At 44.8% G+C, this 13,096-nt stretch overlaps 1 protein-coding gene across 7 annotated transcripts in view; it reads left to right on the top strand.

Annotated features, from left to right (window-relative positions):
• The window catches only part of LOC112557874 (pleckstrin homology domain-containing family G member 5-like), a 58,951-nt gene that overhangs the window by 4,975 nt on the left and 40,880 nt on the right, over positions 1-13,096 (top strand). Inside the window, exon 1 of one of the 7 annotated variants that reach the window (XM_025227959.1) lies at positions 1,852-2,469. The exons of 3 other annotated variants lie outside the window; for them this stretch is intronic. In XM_025227959.1, the coding sequence (XP_025083744.1) occupies positions 2,364-2,469 (106 nt within the window). In that variant the 5' untranslated portion in view covers positions 1,852-2,363. Of the gene's footprint in view, positions 1-1,851; positions 2,470-5,092; positions 5,999-13,096 lie in introns of those variants that run through there. 3 more of the 7 variants (XM_025227963.1, XM_025227962.1, XM_025227964.1) reach the window with 3 other exon arrangements.

Consider the following 13,096-nt stretch of genomic DNA (forward strand, 5'->3'; position numbering starts at 1 on the left):
GGGACGGTCGCGCTCTCGGAAGTGACCTTTCCCCGATCCTGCACGTGTCATGAAGCCATCACGAGACCCTCGCAAACTCTCTTCCGCCCCGACATTTCCCTCCCCACGTCCTCCACCCGCTGGTACCGTCAGGATCGCTGGTCGGTCGGTCGAGAAATCGGGAGGGCTTTTTCCAGAAAACAAGAATGACAGTAGTCGATTGTCTCCCTCGCTGACGCATGCCGTGACGTCATTATCACGGCGCGTGATCACGCGAAAAACCTCATACCTGACGAGACTCGCATGACTGGACAGAAAACTGACCAATGACAGGTAGGCGATTGTGGTATCGGGGGTGGGTTGGGGAGACGAGTGCTAGGAGTTGTCAATAACAATAACAATAGCAATAATAATAATAAATAGACACGTCACGCTCTCTTGGGCTTAGAGGTCGCTGTCAAAGCCAGCTTGTGGACAGATAACCATTTTTATATCAAAGGAATGTGTAAGTGTCCGTAAAATTGTTCTTTTGTAATCTTAGAGATTACACAGCCCTACATTATTTTTCTCCTACGCACGAAGTGTACGAGGATCCGCAAAGCTGAGCATGTGATCCGCCCTACCCTGGAATGTCGCACACCTCCGCGTGTTCTCGTCTCACCTGTTGGGAGGTGAAGAGGTGCTTCTGTCGTAGACGCAGTCGCTCGTGTGTCTTGCTTTGTTCACGGCATCGAAGAACGTCTTTTAGAGATGCAGTTGTATGGATAGGGACGAATATATCCGGCAACCAGATAGGACTCCAGGTTTGAGGACGGATGTTATATATACTTCTATTGTTGTCATTGTTGTTATTTTTGTTGTTCATCGACCATCATCATTATCATTTCATACAAACGCATTTCACGTCCACATGATGCATTGACAGCTCTCACAATTCTACCAGCAGTTCATTGCGACCTGATTGCCGGGAAGCTAACAGAATCGACTCGAACTCGTTGCCCCAGCCGGATGTTGCTAATGTGTTTCAGTGGCTAGAACAATGGCTTCTTTGACCATCCCCACAGAGATGTTTGCATCAGTCTACGTACATGTGACCTTTTGAAGTGTCCGGCTTGCCTCTGTAAGATCGGGGAGCATACTTGGTTTTTATAACTCTTATCATGGGTGCTCGTCAGTTTATTACACACGTAAAGTCTCCATCCCTCCCTCGTACGTACGTACGAACGCATGTGTATTGGTGCCTGCATACCGCGTGTTCACTTCACCCAGAACTCGGTCCATTTGGATGATACCAAAAATATCTCCTTTATAATCAAAATAAAAGCCCAAATAAATAAATCTTTATAAAAAGAATATGGCGACGGCTTCAACCACAGTGCACTTCTGTAGAATGTAAGCAGAAACAACCATCGCGGTGCATTCCATGTTGTCAAGAACTCGAGGTATGATACCAGGAAACACCAGAATAAAAACAGGTTATGTAGATGTTCACATTATATCCTTGTAGCAGATGTAGAGCATTATTTATATAAATTCTATTTACGATAGTCTTTGCAGGCCACACTCAACCCTCGTCTGCCAACCATTGTGACCTGTCTGGTCCGAGGCCGCTGCCCACCTCCTACCCGAACACGTGAATGGGGTGTCTCATCCCACCACAAAAAAGTCTCAGGGAGAAACCATTGACACACCTACACAATGGCGCAGTGAACAAGTTTGGGGACAAGGAAAACTCCTTTATTGTAGAATTGAAAAGCTGTGGTAGGAGGGAGGGAGAGAAGTAGACAGTTGACTTCGCCAGGCGGAAAGACTTGGGGAGGATTTCTGTCACGGTCTTGCTTACAAGTACGGAGGAGAGGAAGAGGACAACCCGTCGAACTTGTCCACAGCTGAGTGCGTCGGGTTATAGCATTCTTCAGTGTCTTGGGGAGGGTGCAGGGAGGAAGACTGGGTGTCGGTGTTTACTACGCTACAGGTCAGGTGAAATATGCCTCTGGTGGCAACCCTACCCGGACCCGGTATGCATCAAGTGTACCCCGGGTAGAGAGTGAGACGACTGAGCGGCAAAGTTTCGGCTGAGATCAAACAGAGTGTGAGTACGATTGTCATTACTGCGGAAAGTCGGCACCGCAGACATAAACGAAGAAATTGTATGACACTCATGACGACCTTGAACCCGCCACGGGTCAGAGGCCGAGATAAAGGGAAGCAAAAGGCAAGACACTAGATAGGTAAAGACCGGCGCGCGGAGTTCCGTGGGTAGCTATCGTCATACACACCTGGACCGTAGATAATGGGAGTGTACCCGGGATGTGCTGTCGTCGTCTGCACGAGCTAATCACTCGCTGTACAAGAGCGTGACATTAGCAGACACCACCACCACCATGCTGTACACGGAGTTGACTTCCTCTGGCATCGGGGACTGGAATGGTGAGCCTAGAGAGACTGGGAATGTCGCCATGTGTTCGATAGTGATAACGTCGTTTGAAGGTAAACACTACTTCTTGTTGTTGTTGTTGTCGTCGTCGTTGTCGTTGTTGCTGTTGTTGTGGTGTTGATGTCAGTTAAGGGTGCGGGAAAGGGGTCGTAACCTTAAATGCGCTTTATGTCAGTGTTTTGATGATCGGCGTTTAAGAATTGTTTGCGGGTGACCACCTCCAGACATCAAAGACACCGACAGACGCAAACCGTCCGTAGAGGATACTCGCGCGCACACACATATACAAGCACGTACACACGCAGACATCCACTAGAAACCATCCTCTGCTGTCACCTCAGCAATACTGTAAAGTTGAGATATTCTTTAGTCTCGATGCTGATACAAGATACAGCACGAATGTTTGATTTTTAACTTTTGAAGTCTCCGCCTACCTGGAGACCATATTTTATTTTTCTGGGAAAAGGGACTTAGTACATCACGTGTTCGGTGAAACTGTTCGCGCGTACCCTGGTGTGTGTGTGGTGGTTGTGGGGAGGGAGTGGATGAGAATGAGTCCGCAAAAACGGAGATAGCGCAGGCGACTGCCATGGGGTGTGTGACAGATAAGACGAGCAGGTGTGCTTTCCTTCCGTCTACATGTACAGCAGCTGTAGTCATGACGACTGTGTGCCAGCGTTGTACCTGTGTATAATTTTTTCCACATTTTTGTTAACTTTTTCCTATTTTCTTAAGTCATTCTGTTTATTGTCAGCCTCCACGCATTCTTAAACGTGTATATTGTATTCAATGAAGAGCAACGGAATCACGACATGTACGAGCTCGTCTAATGTGCAATCATCTGTAGTCATGTGCTCTGTTTATGTGCAATCATTTATAGACATGCCTATATACAAAGAAGGAAAGGTTGGTTGTACACTGGAAAGGTCGACAATGACTAGGCATCCACGCTAGTCGTGCTCCGTGGTCAGCTCGACCTACCGATCAGAAAACATTCTCAACTTATTTCTCTCCCTTTCGTTCGTATTATTCGATCCTGATTGTGCTAAAGTTGGCAGAATTTCTTTCGAGCAGCGAATTATGTTATCAGTCAGCTAAACTTCCTAGTAGGTGAGATTAGATAATAGGTCAAACTCCGCCAGGAGATATAAGTATGTCACAGTTTTTGCCAAGTATCCCGCGGAGATGTCAGATCCTGTAAGGACGATGGGATGTTAGACATACAGTGTCTAGCGACACAGCAACTTCAGCAGTTTGAAACTGGTTTTTTTTTTTTTTTTGAACTGCCGGAGAACATCGACATTTTGATCACACAACGATGGCGATGTATTTCACTTGACAAAATAATCATGTACTGAGAAATGTTAAAACAGGATGTAGTACATGTCTTCTACTTTCTATAACTATGTTCAGTTTCGAAAACAAAAACAAAAACAAAAAAAAATCAAAACAGGATATGTTAAGATAGACTTGTACTTTTGACTGTCTGTCTATCCTGAGGTAAGTCTGACCTGATGTAACCTCACCTGGATGGTGTGTTGAGGCAGATAAAACCCTCGACTCATTCTGCGCTGCTCTTAATGTCAACAACGTGCACTGTCAGATATAACATCCCCCTTCCAGCATATTTGTTGACAAACAAGAAGGCCCGGCCATCGCAGGGTTCAAGGTTGCACATCGAGGTCACGATTTTTCTTCTCCTTCACCTAAGTGGCGGGAGAGAACGAAGTGCTTGTTACTTTTTTTCCCTCTTTTCTGAATTATTTTTGTGTTTGGCTTTAACTGCGAGGTCTAGTAAAGCAAAGTATGCCAACAACTGTCATTTTTTTCGCAATTTTTTTTAAAAATTGCTGTAATCGTTGACAGTCTTTTTTGTTATGTCTGTGCCTTCGAGGCAGTGTGAGTGGCTCACCGCGTCTAGAGCACGAAATTTCTCTTTCCTCCGCTTTTTAACAACGATGGTACCTATGGATCAGCATCAGTCTTACTCACAAAGGTCGTGCTTTACGTGGGCTTTTATCATTCCGGCTGAAGTAGTAAAAAAATTTAATAATTTGTAATGAACTTTTGTTGTTTTTTTAATATTCGTGACAAATTCTGTTCTTTAATTTAACCTAACGGCTAGTAGATGGTGTGTCGTGCCCGTGAACTTTTGACCGGCCATCTGTCCCTTTAAAACAAAATGCTTAATAATGTTGTAGATAAGAACTGTTTCAGTCTATTTTCCAATCTAGTGGCCAGTTACTTCTCCAGGACAGTTTCCAGTAGTCAGACGTGTACATGAAGTACACTGGTTATTCTCGATACAAGTGTTCAATACATTATTCAAGTTTGCGTGACCTTTGACCACAAGGAGGGTCACCCACACGAGGGCGATCTCGTCCCATCAGGCGGACCTACTGCTAAGACTTTCCCTTCTCAGCAGGAGGAATGAGATTGAAGAGAGTGTGATTGGCCACCCCACCGTGGATAGAGAAGCACTTAGTCCGACTCAGACGAAGGTTTAACTACAAAATCTCGGTTGCGGACCGAGAGGGTCTCAACACTCCAGTCGACCCTCGTGTCTGTGTCGTAAGAGCTGGATGGTCGCCACAGAGATTTATTGCACGAAATCCTCAAACCTTGCATCGCTTGAGAGAGCAGATAGGGTAACCCCCGCCAGCAAGATTTACAAAAGCACTCGACAGATAGAAGGTGTGTGTATGGGGTGGGGACTGAGGGTGTATGACATTGCCATCCCCCGAGCTGCATTCCTTTGTTGGTCGGCAGACGCATTGTAGTGACAACTGCCTTCCACCCTCAACCACAGACAGACTGCCATTTGTTGTTGTACCCGCCATTGCCAGCTCGCCTGTGGTGGTCAGAAGCGTTAGGGGTGGGACTCGTTGAGACACTGGAGGAAAAACTGGGGATAAACATTAATTAAGGGTGGATCCAAGGTCGAACAACAGGTTGTCAGATTTTCGTCTTGACTTGGAGAGGGTCTACAAACAAAGTGCAGAGAGCCGGGTGTAAGGTTTTGCATGAAGTTGCTGTAAGTACCATTTTTAAAACTGAAGTACCCTGAAGTAAGAACTATCGTGTTGTAGAAGTGTGGACAGGACGACAAAGTACCACCAGAGGACTGACTTGCTCCTGTCATGCGGAAAGTCATCGTGCGTGACACACTTCTGTGAGTTGGAAGTCGACGGGTGGTGAGATAAGGTGAAGTTATGTGTGACACACCAATGTGACCCGAGACGCCGTGACACACCTGAGGGAAGTGAAACGCTGTGAACACCTGAGTGAACTGAGGCCTCTGGACACGAGGTGAAACGAGAGATTGGTTTCGCTCGGGCAGAAGCGCGTTTGTATGGCTTACCTGTGTGACACTAGAGGTCGTGCAGTGACCCAAGTTTGTCAGCAGAAATTCAGGTGTGGATGAGCAGGTGTGTGACTGCCAGTCTCAGCAGCGTGTGGAGGAATCGCCTGCAAGAACAATGTCTACAGACCGGAATTCAGTGAGGAGCACGGCGAGGCCTGCGGTCCGCAAGCGGAACAGTCTGTACGAACGAGGCCGCAAGATGCTGGGCTGGCTGCGAGGTGAGCTCCATCCATTGGAACATTCTTATCTGCTCATGTTTTGTTTGTTTGTTTCCGTCCTTTCACTCACTCACTTGCGTGCTTCACGAGTTACGATAGAAGGTATCAGAAGTTACATATACTGCTTATTTCACTCCCCATCATTCCAATCATCATCTGTGCATAATTTTTACCGGTTTGGAAACATGGTTCATATCCCAGTCGAAAAAAAAAGGCTAAACTTCTGGGTAGGAAAGGGGGTTACTCATTCACAGCGCTGTCGTTGTGTTTTTTTTTTGGTCCATAAATCTCCCGAGGCGACCTGTCCTGTTTTCTACCCATTTCGACCTTCCACCCCACGATGCTCTTTGCTTTTCGCGCGATCAGCCACAACGCCGTTAAGTTGAAATCTGTTACTAAAACATTCAAAAGTCCACTAAACTAACTAAGCAAGCAGAGAAACAAAATGAAAAAAAAAAAAACGAAGTAAATTACTAGAATGAGGAAATCGGCTTTCTACTCCTATCAGAACACCCTTCTACCATTCTATCTGAGTCACATCATTACGTACATTTTTCTCGTCGCATTTTAGAGACATAACTAAACTTTAAAGTGTGTGTATTGTGAGTGTGTGCTTGTGATAGACAGCAGGGACAAGTTTGCGTGCGTTAAGGAAGAATCCAGACGCTGTACAGACGATGATGTGTTTGAAGTCAGGGTTGTAGAATAAAAGAAGACCCTCGCAGCAGCCATGATTCCCCAAGTCCTACTTGCACGAAGACGAGATTTTCTGATGGCGGGAAAGGAATACAATTTTTCAAGGCGGTTACAGTTTAAGACAGGTACTCTGTTAGCCGCTGTTTGGTTCACAGAAAGAAATTTATCACAGCAGGCGCTTACACAAGGAGAGAGCCACATGACACTCGCATTCCAGCGGTATTTTGCTACCTGGGCCGGTGAAACGAGGTCAATGTGAGCAGAAAGACTAGGTCAAGGTGATGATCTTTCATGACGTGACGAAGGCAAACGAGGCGCCACCTACAGTAGCCGCGCCATCACGTGCCACCTCGCGCCACCCAGTCCCTAGCTACCCGTCCTACAAACATGATCGATTCGCCAAGCGCCCAGAAGACGGATGGTGGGAGCGAAAGAATCCGGGTCAAAAGTCGCAAGAAAAATAAAACAAAATATACTCAGGTGTAATTCGACACGCAACTCAACCTACAAATCATCGAGGAAGTAAAGAGACCCTCCTCAGCCCCCTCCTCAGCCCTCTCCTCAGCCACCTCCTCCCATTCTACATCGCCAGTAGTCTTGGCTGTTCCCGGAATACTCAGACCTTGCCCTCCTCGCTAAGAGCATTTGTTTAGCAGATTAGCATATTTATGCCGAGGTAAACCTGCTCCACTCAGGTAGAAGGTATATAATGGGGTGCACATAGTCTACTGTAGTATTTTATAATGAGGTGTGAGGCAGATCTGCCGATGAAGTTTTCCCAGCTAATGTATAAATATTGCGAGCGCCTTGATTCGTCTATTTACACAAAGGCAAACCTTTCAATAATAATTAAATGAATAAACTGGTCAAGTATGACAGTACACATCTATTTAGTATATAACGTTTTCATTTACAGAATTATCTAAGACTAACAGGTACCATAAACTGAAAAGAACATTGCAGTCGACAAGCTACCCTTGTGGTCGGTTTGAAGCAGGGAAAAAGAAAAATAATATTTCCCATTCCTTAATATTTTTCGTTCAAAGCACTAAAGTGTTCGGGAGGATAAAGTTTTCTTACTTTTTTCAACCTTCTTTCACTACCATTCCTTACCTTCCTCGCTGATGTTTCTTTTTTTAATATCATACCTCGTTTTCCCCTTTTCCGAGAATTTCCGCTGTCATCTCATTTCCCCCATAAGAACTTTACCTTCCTATAAACTCACAGTATTTTCTCATGTCGAGCAAACTTTACCTACTGGTTCCCTGTCAAGGCAGGAGGGACCTACCCAATGACGAAGCTGAACCAGTTAATGAGATGCTAAACTAAAAGACAGCCGCTAAGTGCTTGTAATGTCACTGCAATTAATTTGACAAACAGGAAGGTTTCCCCGAAGACCGACGAAGCATTCCCCGAAGGAGAACAATCACCCGGGTCTTGCTCGTCCTCACATTCAGGATGTGTGTAAGGAGAGATATACCGAGACCTAGTTCTGGTGCTGAAGGTTCACCCAACGGTGTCAAATCGCAAACAACGGGGCCGCCAGTTGACAATGCAGGTCTTTTGTTGACAACAGGAATGGTGGTGTCTGTTGGTGTGTATTACCTGAGGTCAACTTCAGGGAGGGGCGAAGGGGTTGAAACAGATCGTATCATACTTATCGAGTTCCTAGAATATGTATACTCAGTAGAACCAGCACATAATTGGCAGACAGCGAGAATTTGATAGATGGCAGATAACTGATCCAACGTGCAATCGTCAGACAGCCTATAGTCACGGCTTCAACCAATAAAATGGTTAAAGGACTAGTGGGGCACATTTTTATAATGTTTGTGAACTAGACTGAACTATTCAAATATCTCCAGAAATACCCGTGTAAGCATCAGTATTCAGAAGCAGAGGTCAGTAACACAGGGGTCACGATAGTGCATGGGGTCTGCGTGTGAAGATGTCAGCCAATAAAAAAGATGAGGACACAGCGTGACGTCACGATTTTGACCTCTTTATAAGTATGTTGACGAATGTAGATAACTGGAGAAAGGAAGTCGGGTATTCACCCGATGTGGGCAAACAGTATATTGCACAGTTTGAAATGGGAAAAAATGACAATAAAAAAATGCCTTGTGGAGGTATACGAGGACTAGCGAGGACTCTAGAGTGCCTAGACCGTGTGCACCTGTAGTCAAAGTCTGTCCCCGCCCAACACCTGTCCTGCTGAGATTGAAATTCTGATAACGCGCACATTACTGGCCTGTCCCCCCAAACCCTAACACACCCTTCCTCTCTCCCTCCCATGTAGTGCTCTCAGTTCATGCATAACAGTGCGGTATGTAGAACTGTGTCATCACCATGTCTCCCTTATCGCCCCTATACACAAGAGGATGACGATTGTTGTAATGGGTTACAAAAGCTGTCGTCTGCAAATAATGACGGTTTACATTTGATAGAAAGTGGTAAGTTAATGTGGTTTGTTACAATGGTTCTGCTGATTAGAAATGAGAAATTCCGTGGGTTCCTCTTAGAAGACAATGGCGGTGGAAAAGAGAAATGTAGAGGGAAGAACAGAATGAGAGAGAGAGATGAAGTAGACAGTGGATGCTAGTCCCCTCAAACAGTCCTGTCGACATCTTTCTATCAGCTGGCGAACATATCATCAATCGTTATCTCTTGTACAACTGCGAGAAGACTGCTCCTTGCCCTCCAGACACCAGCTCCCTAAGTCTCTCATTAACATGTGTTTTGTAGGGGATCGCATTGTTCTGGTGACCCGGGCATGAACTATGTAAAGGTCGCTAAGGTTACAACTGATACGGGATATCCCAAGGACTTTTAGTAATGTTAGAATTGATATGCATCTTCCATAGAAAATTATTTGAAAAATGTTGTAAATGGTGTTAGACTGCATTGAGTATAATATATCATTTGTGCTGCTTCCGGAAATATAATTTGTTTTTAACGCCAGTATCCTTGGTATTATATAAATTGTTCTAACTGCACCGAGTGTAATATAATGTAAGTTTATGTGGAGTATGATGTGTGTTATGTATGTTTAAAGTTCAGTGAACATACCGTCGCATGCACACACACACTCACACTAACACACTCACACACTACACACTAACAAACACACAGACTGCCATTCAGTGACTGTGAGAATGAGAAGCCCATCGTTTCCTGGAGGCAGTCGGCAGTCAATGTCACGAAACAGCCCTCCAGGGACTGTGATTCCCTCCCTCCCTCCCATCATTTCATCCCCGTCTGCCCAAACCTTGAGGGACGGAAAGTTACCGACCGCTCTGCCTCCTTCACATCTTTGAAGGGCCGCTACTGCCTCCCCTCCTAACCCACTCTGTCACCCTCCCACCCTGGGACTTTTATTTCTTTTCACGACTTTGGTCTGAAATAGTCGCTATTTTTAGAGTTGAGCCTCCACACCCCAGGGTAACAGAAAGGAAGGAGGGATGCGAAGGGTTGGGAATGATGGTTAGGTGTCGATGAAGAACATCGATTGTCCATTCGCTTATCGCTCCATCCTCGTAAATCACGCCGCTTGTGTTCTCTTTATGACAGGTGTAACTGTTATTCATTTAAATGTTTTTGCATAGTATTAAATGCCGGATTTGAAAGACTTGAAGAAACAGGTCAGATGATTTGGTCTAGTTTCATTTGGTTGCTCCTGCTGGAGAAAAGATGGAAATATTTGTGAGATTTCGCTTCGGAAATTGAAAAACTATTCTTTTTAAAGGAAGCTAAATAGTAGAGTCCTCACGATGTACGGCCACAGACAGGTAATAGTAATATCTCTGGGTGACATCGGAGGGTGTTGAGATGGTCTTGTGCATCCTTCGTTGGGACCAGGAAGATCTCATTATTTTGTGTGCACCGACCAACACTTGGACCAGTGAACCTCCGTGTGAAACATGCTGAAAGGATAAAAATTCTTCAAAAGATTTTCTTCTGAAACATTCGCAGTTCTTGATTAAGACATCGACTGGCTGAAGCACAGGTGATGTGGTCAGTGCTGGTGGCAGTCTGTCATCAGATTGTAAGGATGATGGTGCCTTTAGACCGGACACAGGTGCCAAGAGACTGAGAGTTTGTTAGGATGAGACTGAGAAGGAATGTAGACTGCACTGCAAATGCTTCATCACGGAAGACCTTCCTTTATTAAAAGTGAAGTGTGTGCTGGAGAGGTTTGTTTTACCACATTCTCCTGGTCACACCCGGCTTTTGTCAAGCGTGGACACTTGTGGAACCATCTGCTAATTCTTAAGTAAGCATGGATCTTTATTTTTTGTATGCGCACTCGCACGCATGTATATATGTATGTGTGTGTGCTCGCGCGCGCTTGTGAGAGGGTGAAAATATGCCAGGGTGTGTGTACGTCCCTGATAGCTTTTAAACATTTTATAAATGTTTACAGAGGGCTCTCGATCATTTGTAAACGTTTATAAAATGGTTAAATGCTATCCGGGGTGTTGTTTGTGAGTGTGTATATATATATATTGTGTACAGGTGCATGAAGTGCATGTGTGAGGGAGAAAGAAAAAAATATACTTTGCCTGGCAGCCCGACATGAGATACTGTTAGTACATTTGTTAGTATGAGCTTTTGGTATATTACAACCTGATAAACAATTATTTGCAAGACCAAGACACTTGAATGCTATATAAATATTTGTCGTCATCTGCTTTGTAGAAGATTAAGGTGTAACTTTTTGTTTTTAATACTGACTAGCGAATGATGCTGTAAACATCACTGGCAACAGTTCATGGTGTAGTCTTGTTACCTAGGTGACGAAAAGTGAAAACCTGAACAACTGCCCACACCTTTGTGAACAGAAAAAGAGATTCGTTTGGAAGTTCCGAGTTTTTTCCCGAGTTTGCTGAGCTGTAATTTTGACTTCTGTGCCAGGTGTGTGAGGTCGTTGGCAGAAAGGTTCGGAATGTGTTTAAAAGCCGCACCACATAAAGACTGACACCACAGTTCGGTGCAACCAGGCCGTATTTATCTGTCTACACCTTACCTATAGTTGCACGGCATGACCCGAGTTCTTGTGTATTGATTGCACCGCCACCTGCATTACCTTGTGATCAGGGAATTCTGGGGCTGTCTCGGAGGGAAGTCAGCCAGTAGGACAGGTAGGCTACAATAATGGCCAGGTAATTTAGGGAACACTAACAGGCACGGCAACAGACTGAAGAATTGAATGACATTAACTGTTTGATCAACAGGCCATGGGGACCACTAAGTAATCTTGTGCCAGTCACATTTCCACCTTTCAAGTCAGCGGTCCGGTGGCGCAACGGTCAGCGCCTGTCACCAATACAGTGAAGGCTGGCTGCCCAGAGTTCATTTCTCGTCTCGGACACGCTGATCTTTCTCTGCACGTGACATCTGTTTAGAGGGCTGGCTGCTTGCCGTAATATAGCCTTAGTTGCTGACACGGCGTAAAACCGATTCCCCCCCCCCCACCTTTCAAGTCCAGGCTGTTTCCTGGCTCACTTGTGTTACTGTACAAAGTCAAGAAAAGCTACAATAAATAAATAAAAGTGCACGAGTGAAGGTTGAACGAATTATCAGGGCGGAGCATTTAGTCTTTTAAGGTAATGGCACAGTTTTGGGGCATGAGACTATTTTGCTGTCTTTATACCCATATATCTAGAAACTGCCAACTCGGCGAGTGGTGTCCCTTGAGGCGACCTATTTTTTTTTTCTCTGCGAGTGAAGTCCCTTGGCGGCTCTCATCTCACTTTGTCCTTCCTAGTGTTTGCTAGTCCTGTGAAAAGAAAGCTGTTCGTAACTTACTGTTAATTAGAGTGTGACAGCGTCACCATCGTAACAGGACTACAGGGTTACGTGACGTAGTGCATCCGGGCTTTTATGCCTAAACTACTGCTGTGGTCGAGAACGTATTTCGGACGTACTGCGGAAATAGTGCGACAGTCTACAGATGTTTCTAGATCATCCGCTGACAGTTGTCTTCTGACCAAGCACACACAGTAAGCATAGAAAGAAAATACTTTTAGTCAACATGACATTGAAACATTTATCTTGATGATCACGCCTACAAAAACCTCAAAATATCTCGAGCCGTTAAGATTTACTCTGAACTCTTGGAATTAAGACAGCAACGTTGTATGTAACTGATAAGGGTGGTAATGAAATGGAGTCTGAATTAGTGACTATCAATTATTTTACTCTAAAATGTGGTTCATGTGGAATTAGAAGCGATGTCTGTCTAACGAGGGTTGTCTTTCTTTCTACAAATCACTCTTCGGCAGGTTAATGGCTGCGAGCTCTTGCCCCTATCAATCCCTCCTCCCAAATAAGAAAAATTTTTCTCAATTTTATGTATGATTAAAACCAAAAATTATGAGAGTAAAAGGCACTTTCATGTTT

Source organism: Pomacea canaliculata, linkage group LG2 (assembly GCF_003073045.1).
Source record: "Pomacea canaliculata isolate SZHN2017 linkage group LG2, ASM307304v1, whole genome shotgun sequence".
NCBI lineage: Eukaryota > Metazoa > Mollusca > Gastropoda > Architaenioglossa > Ampullariidae > Pomacea > Pomacea canaliculata.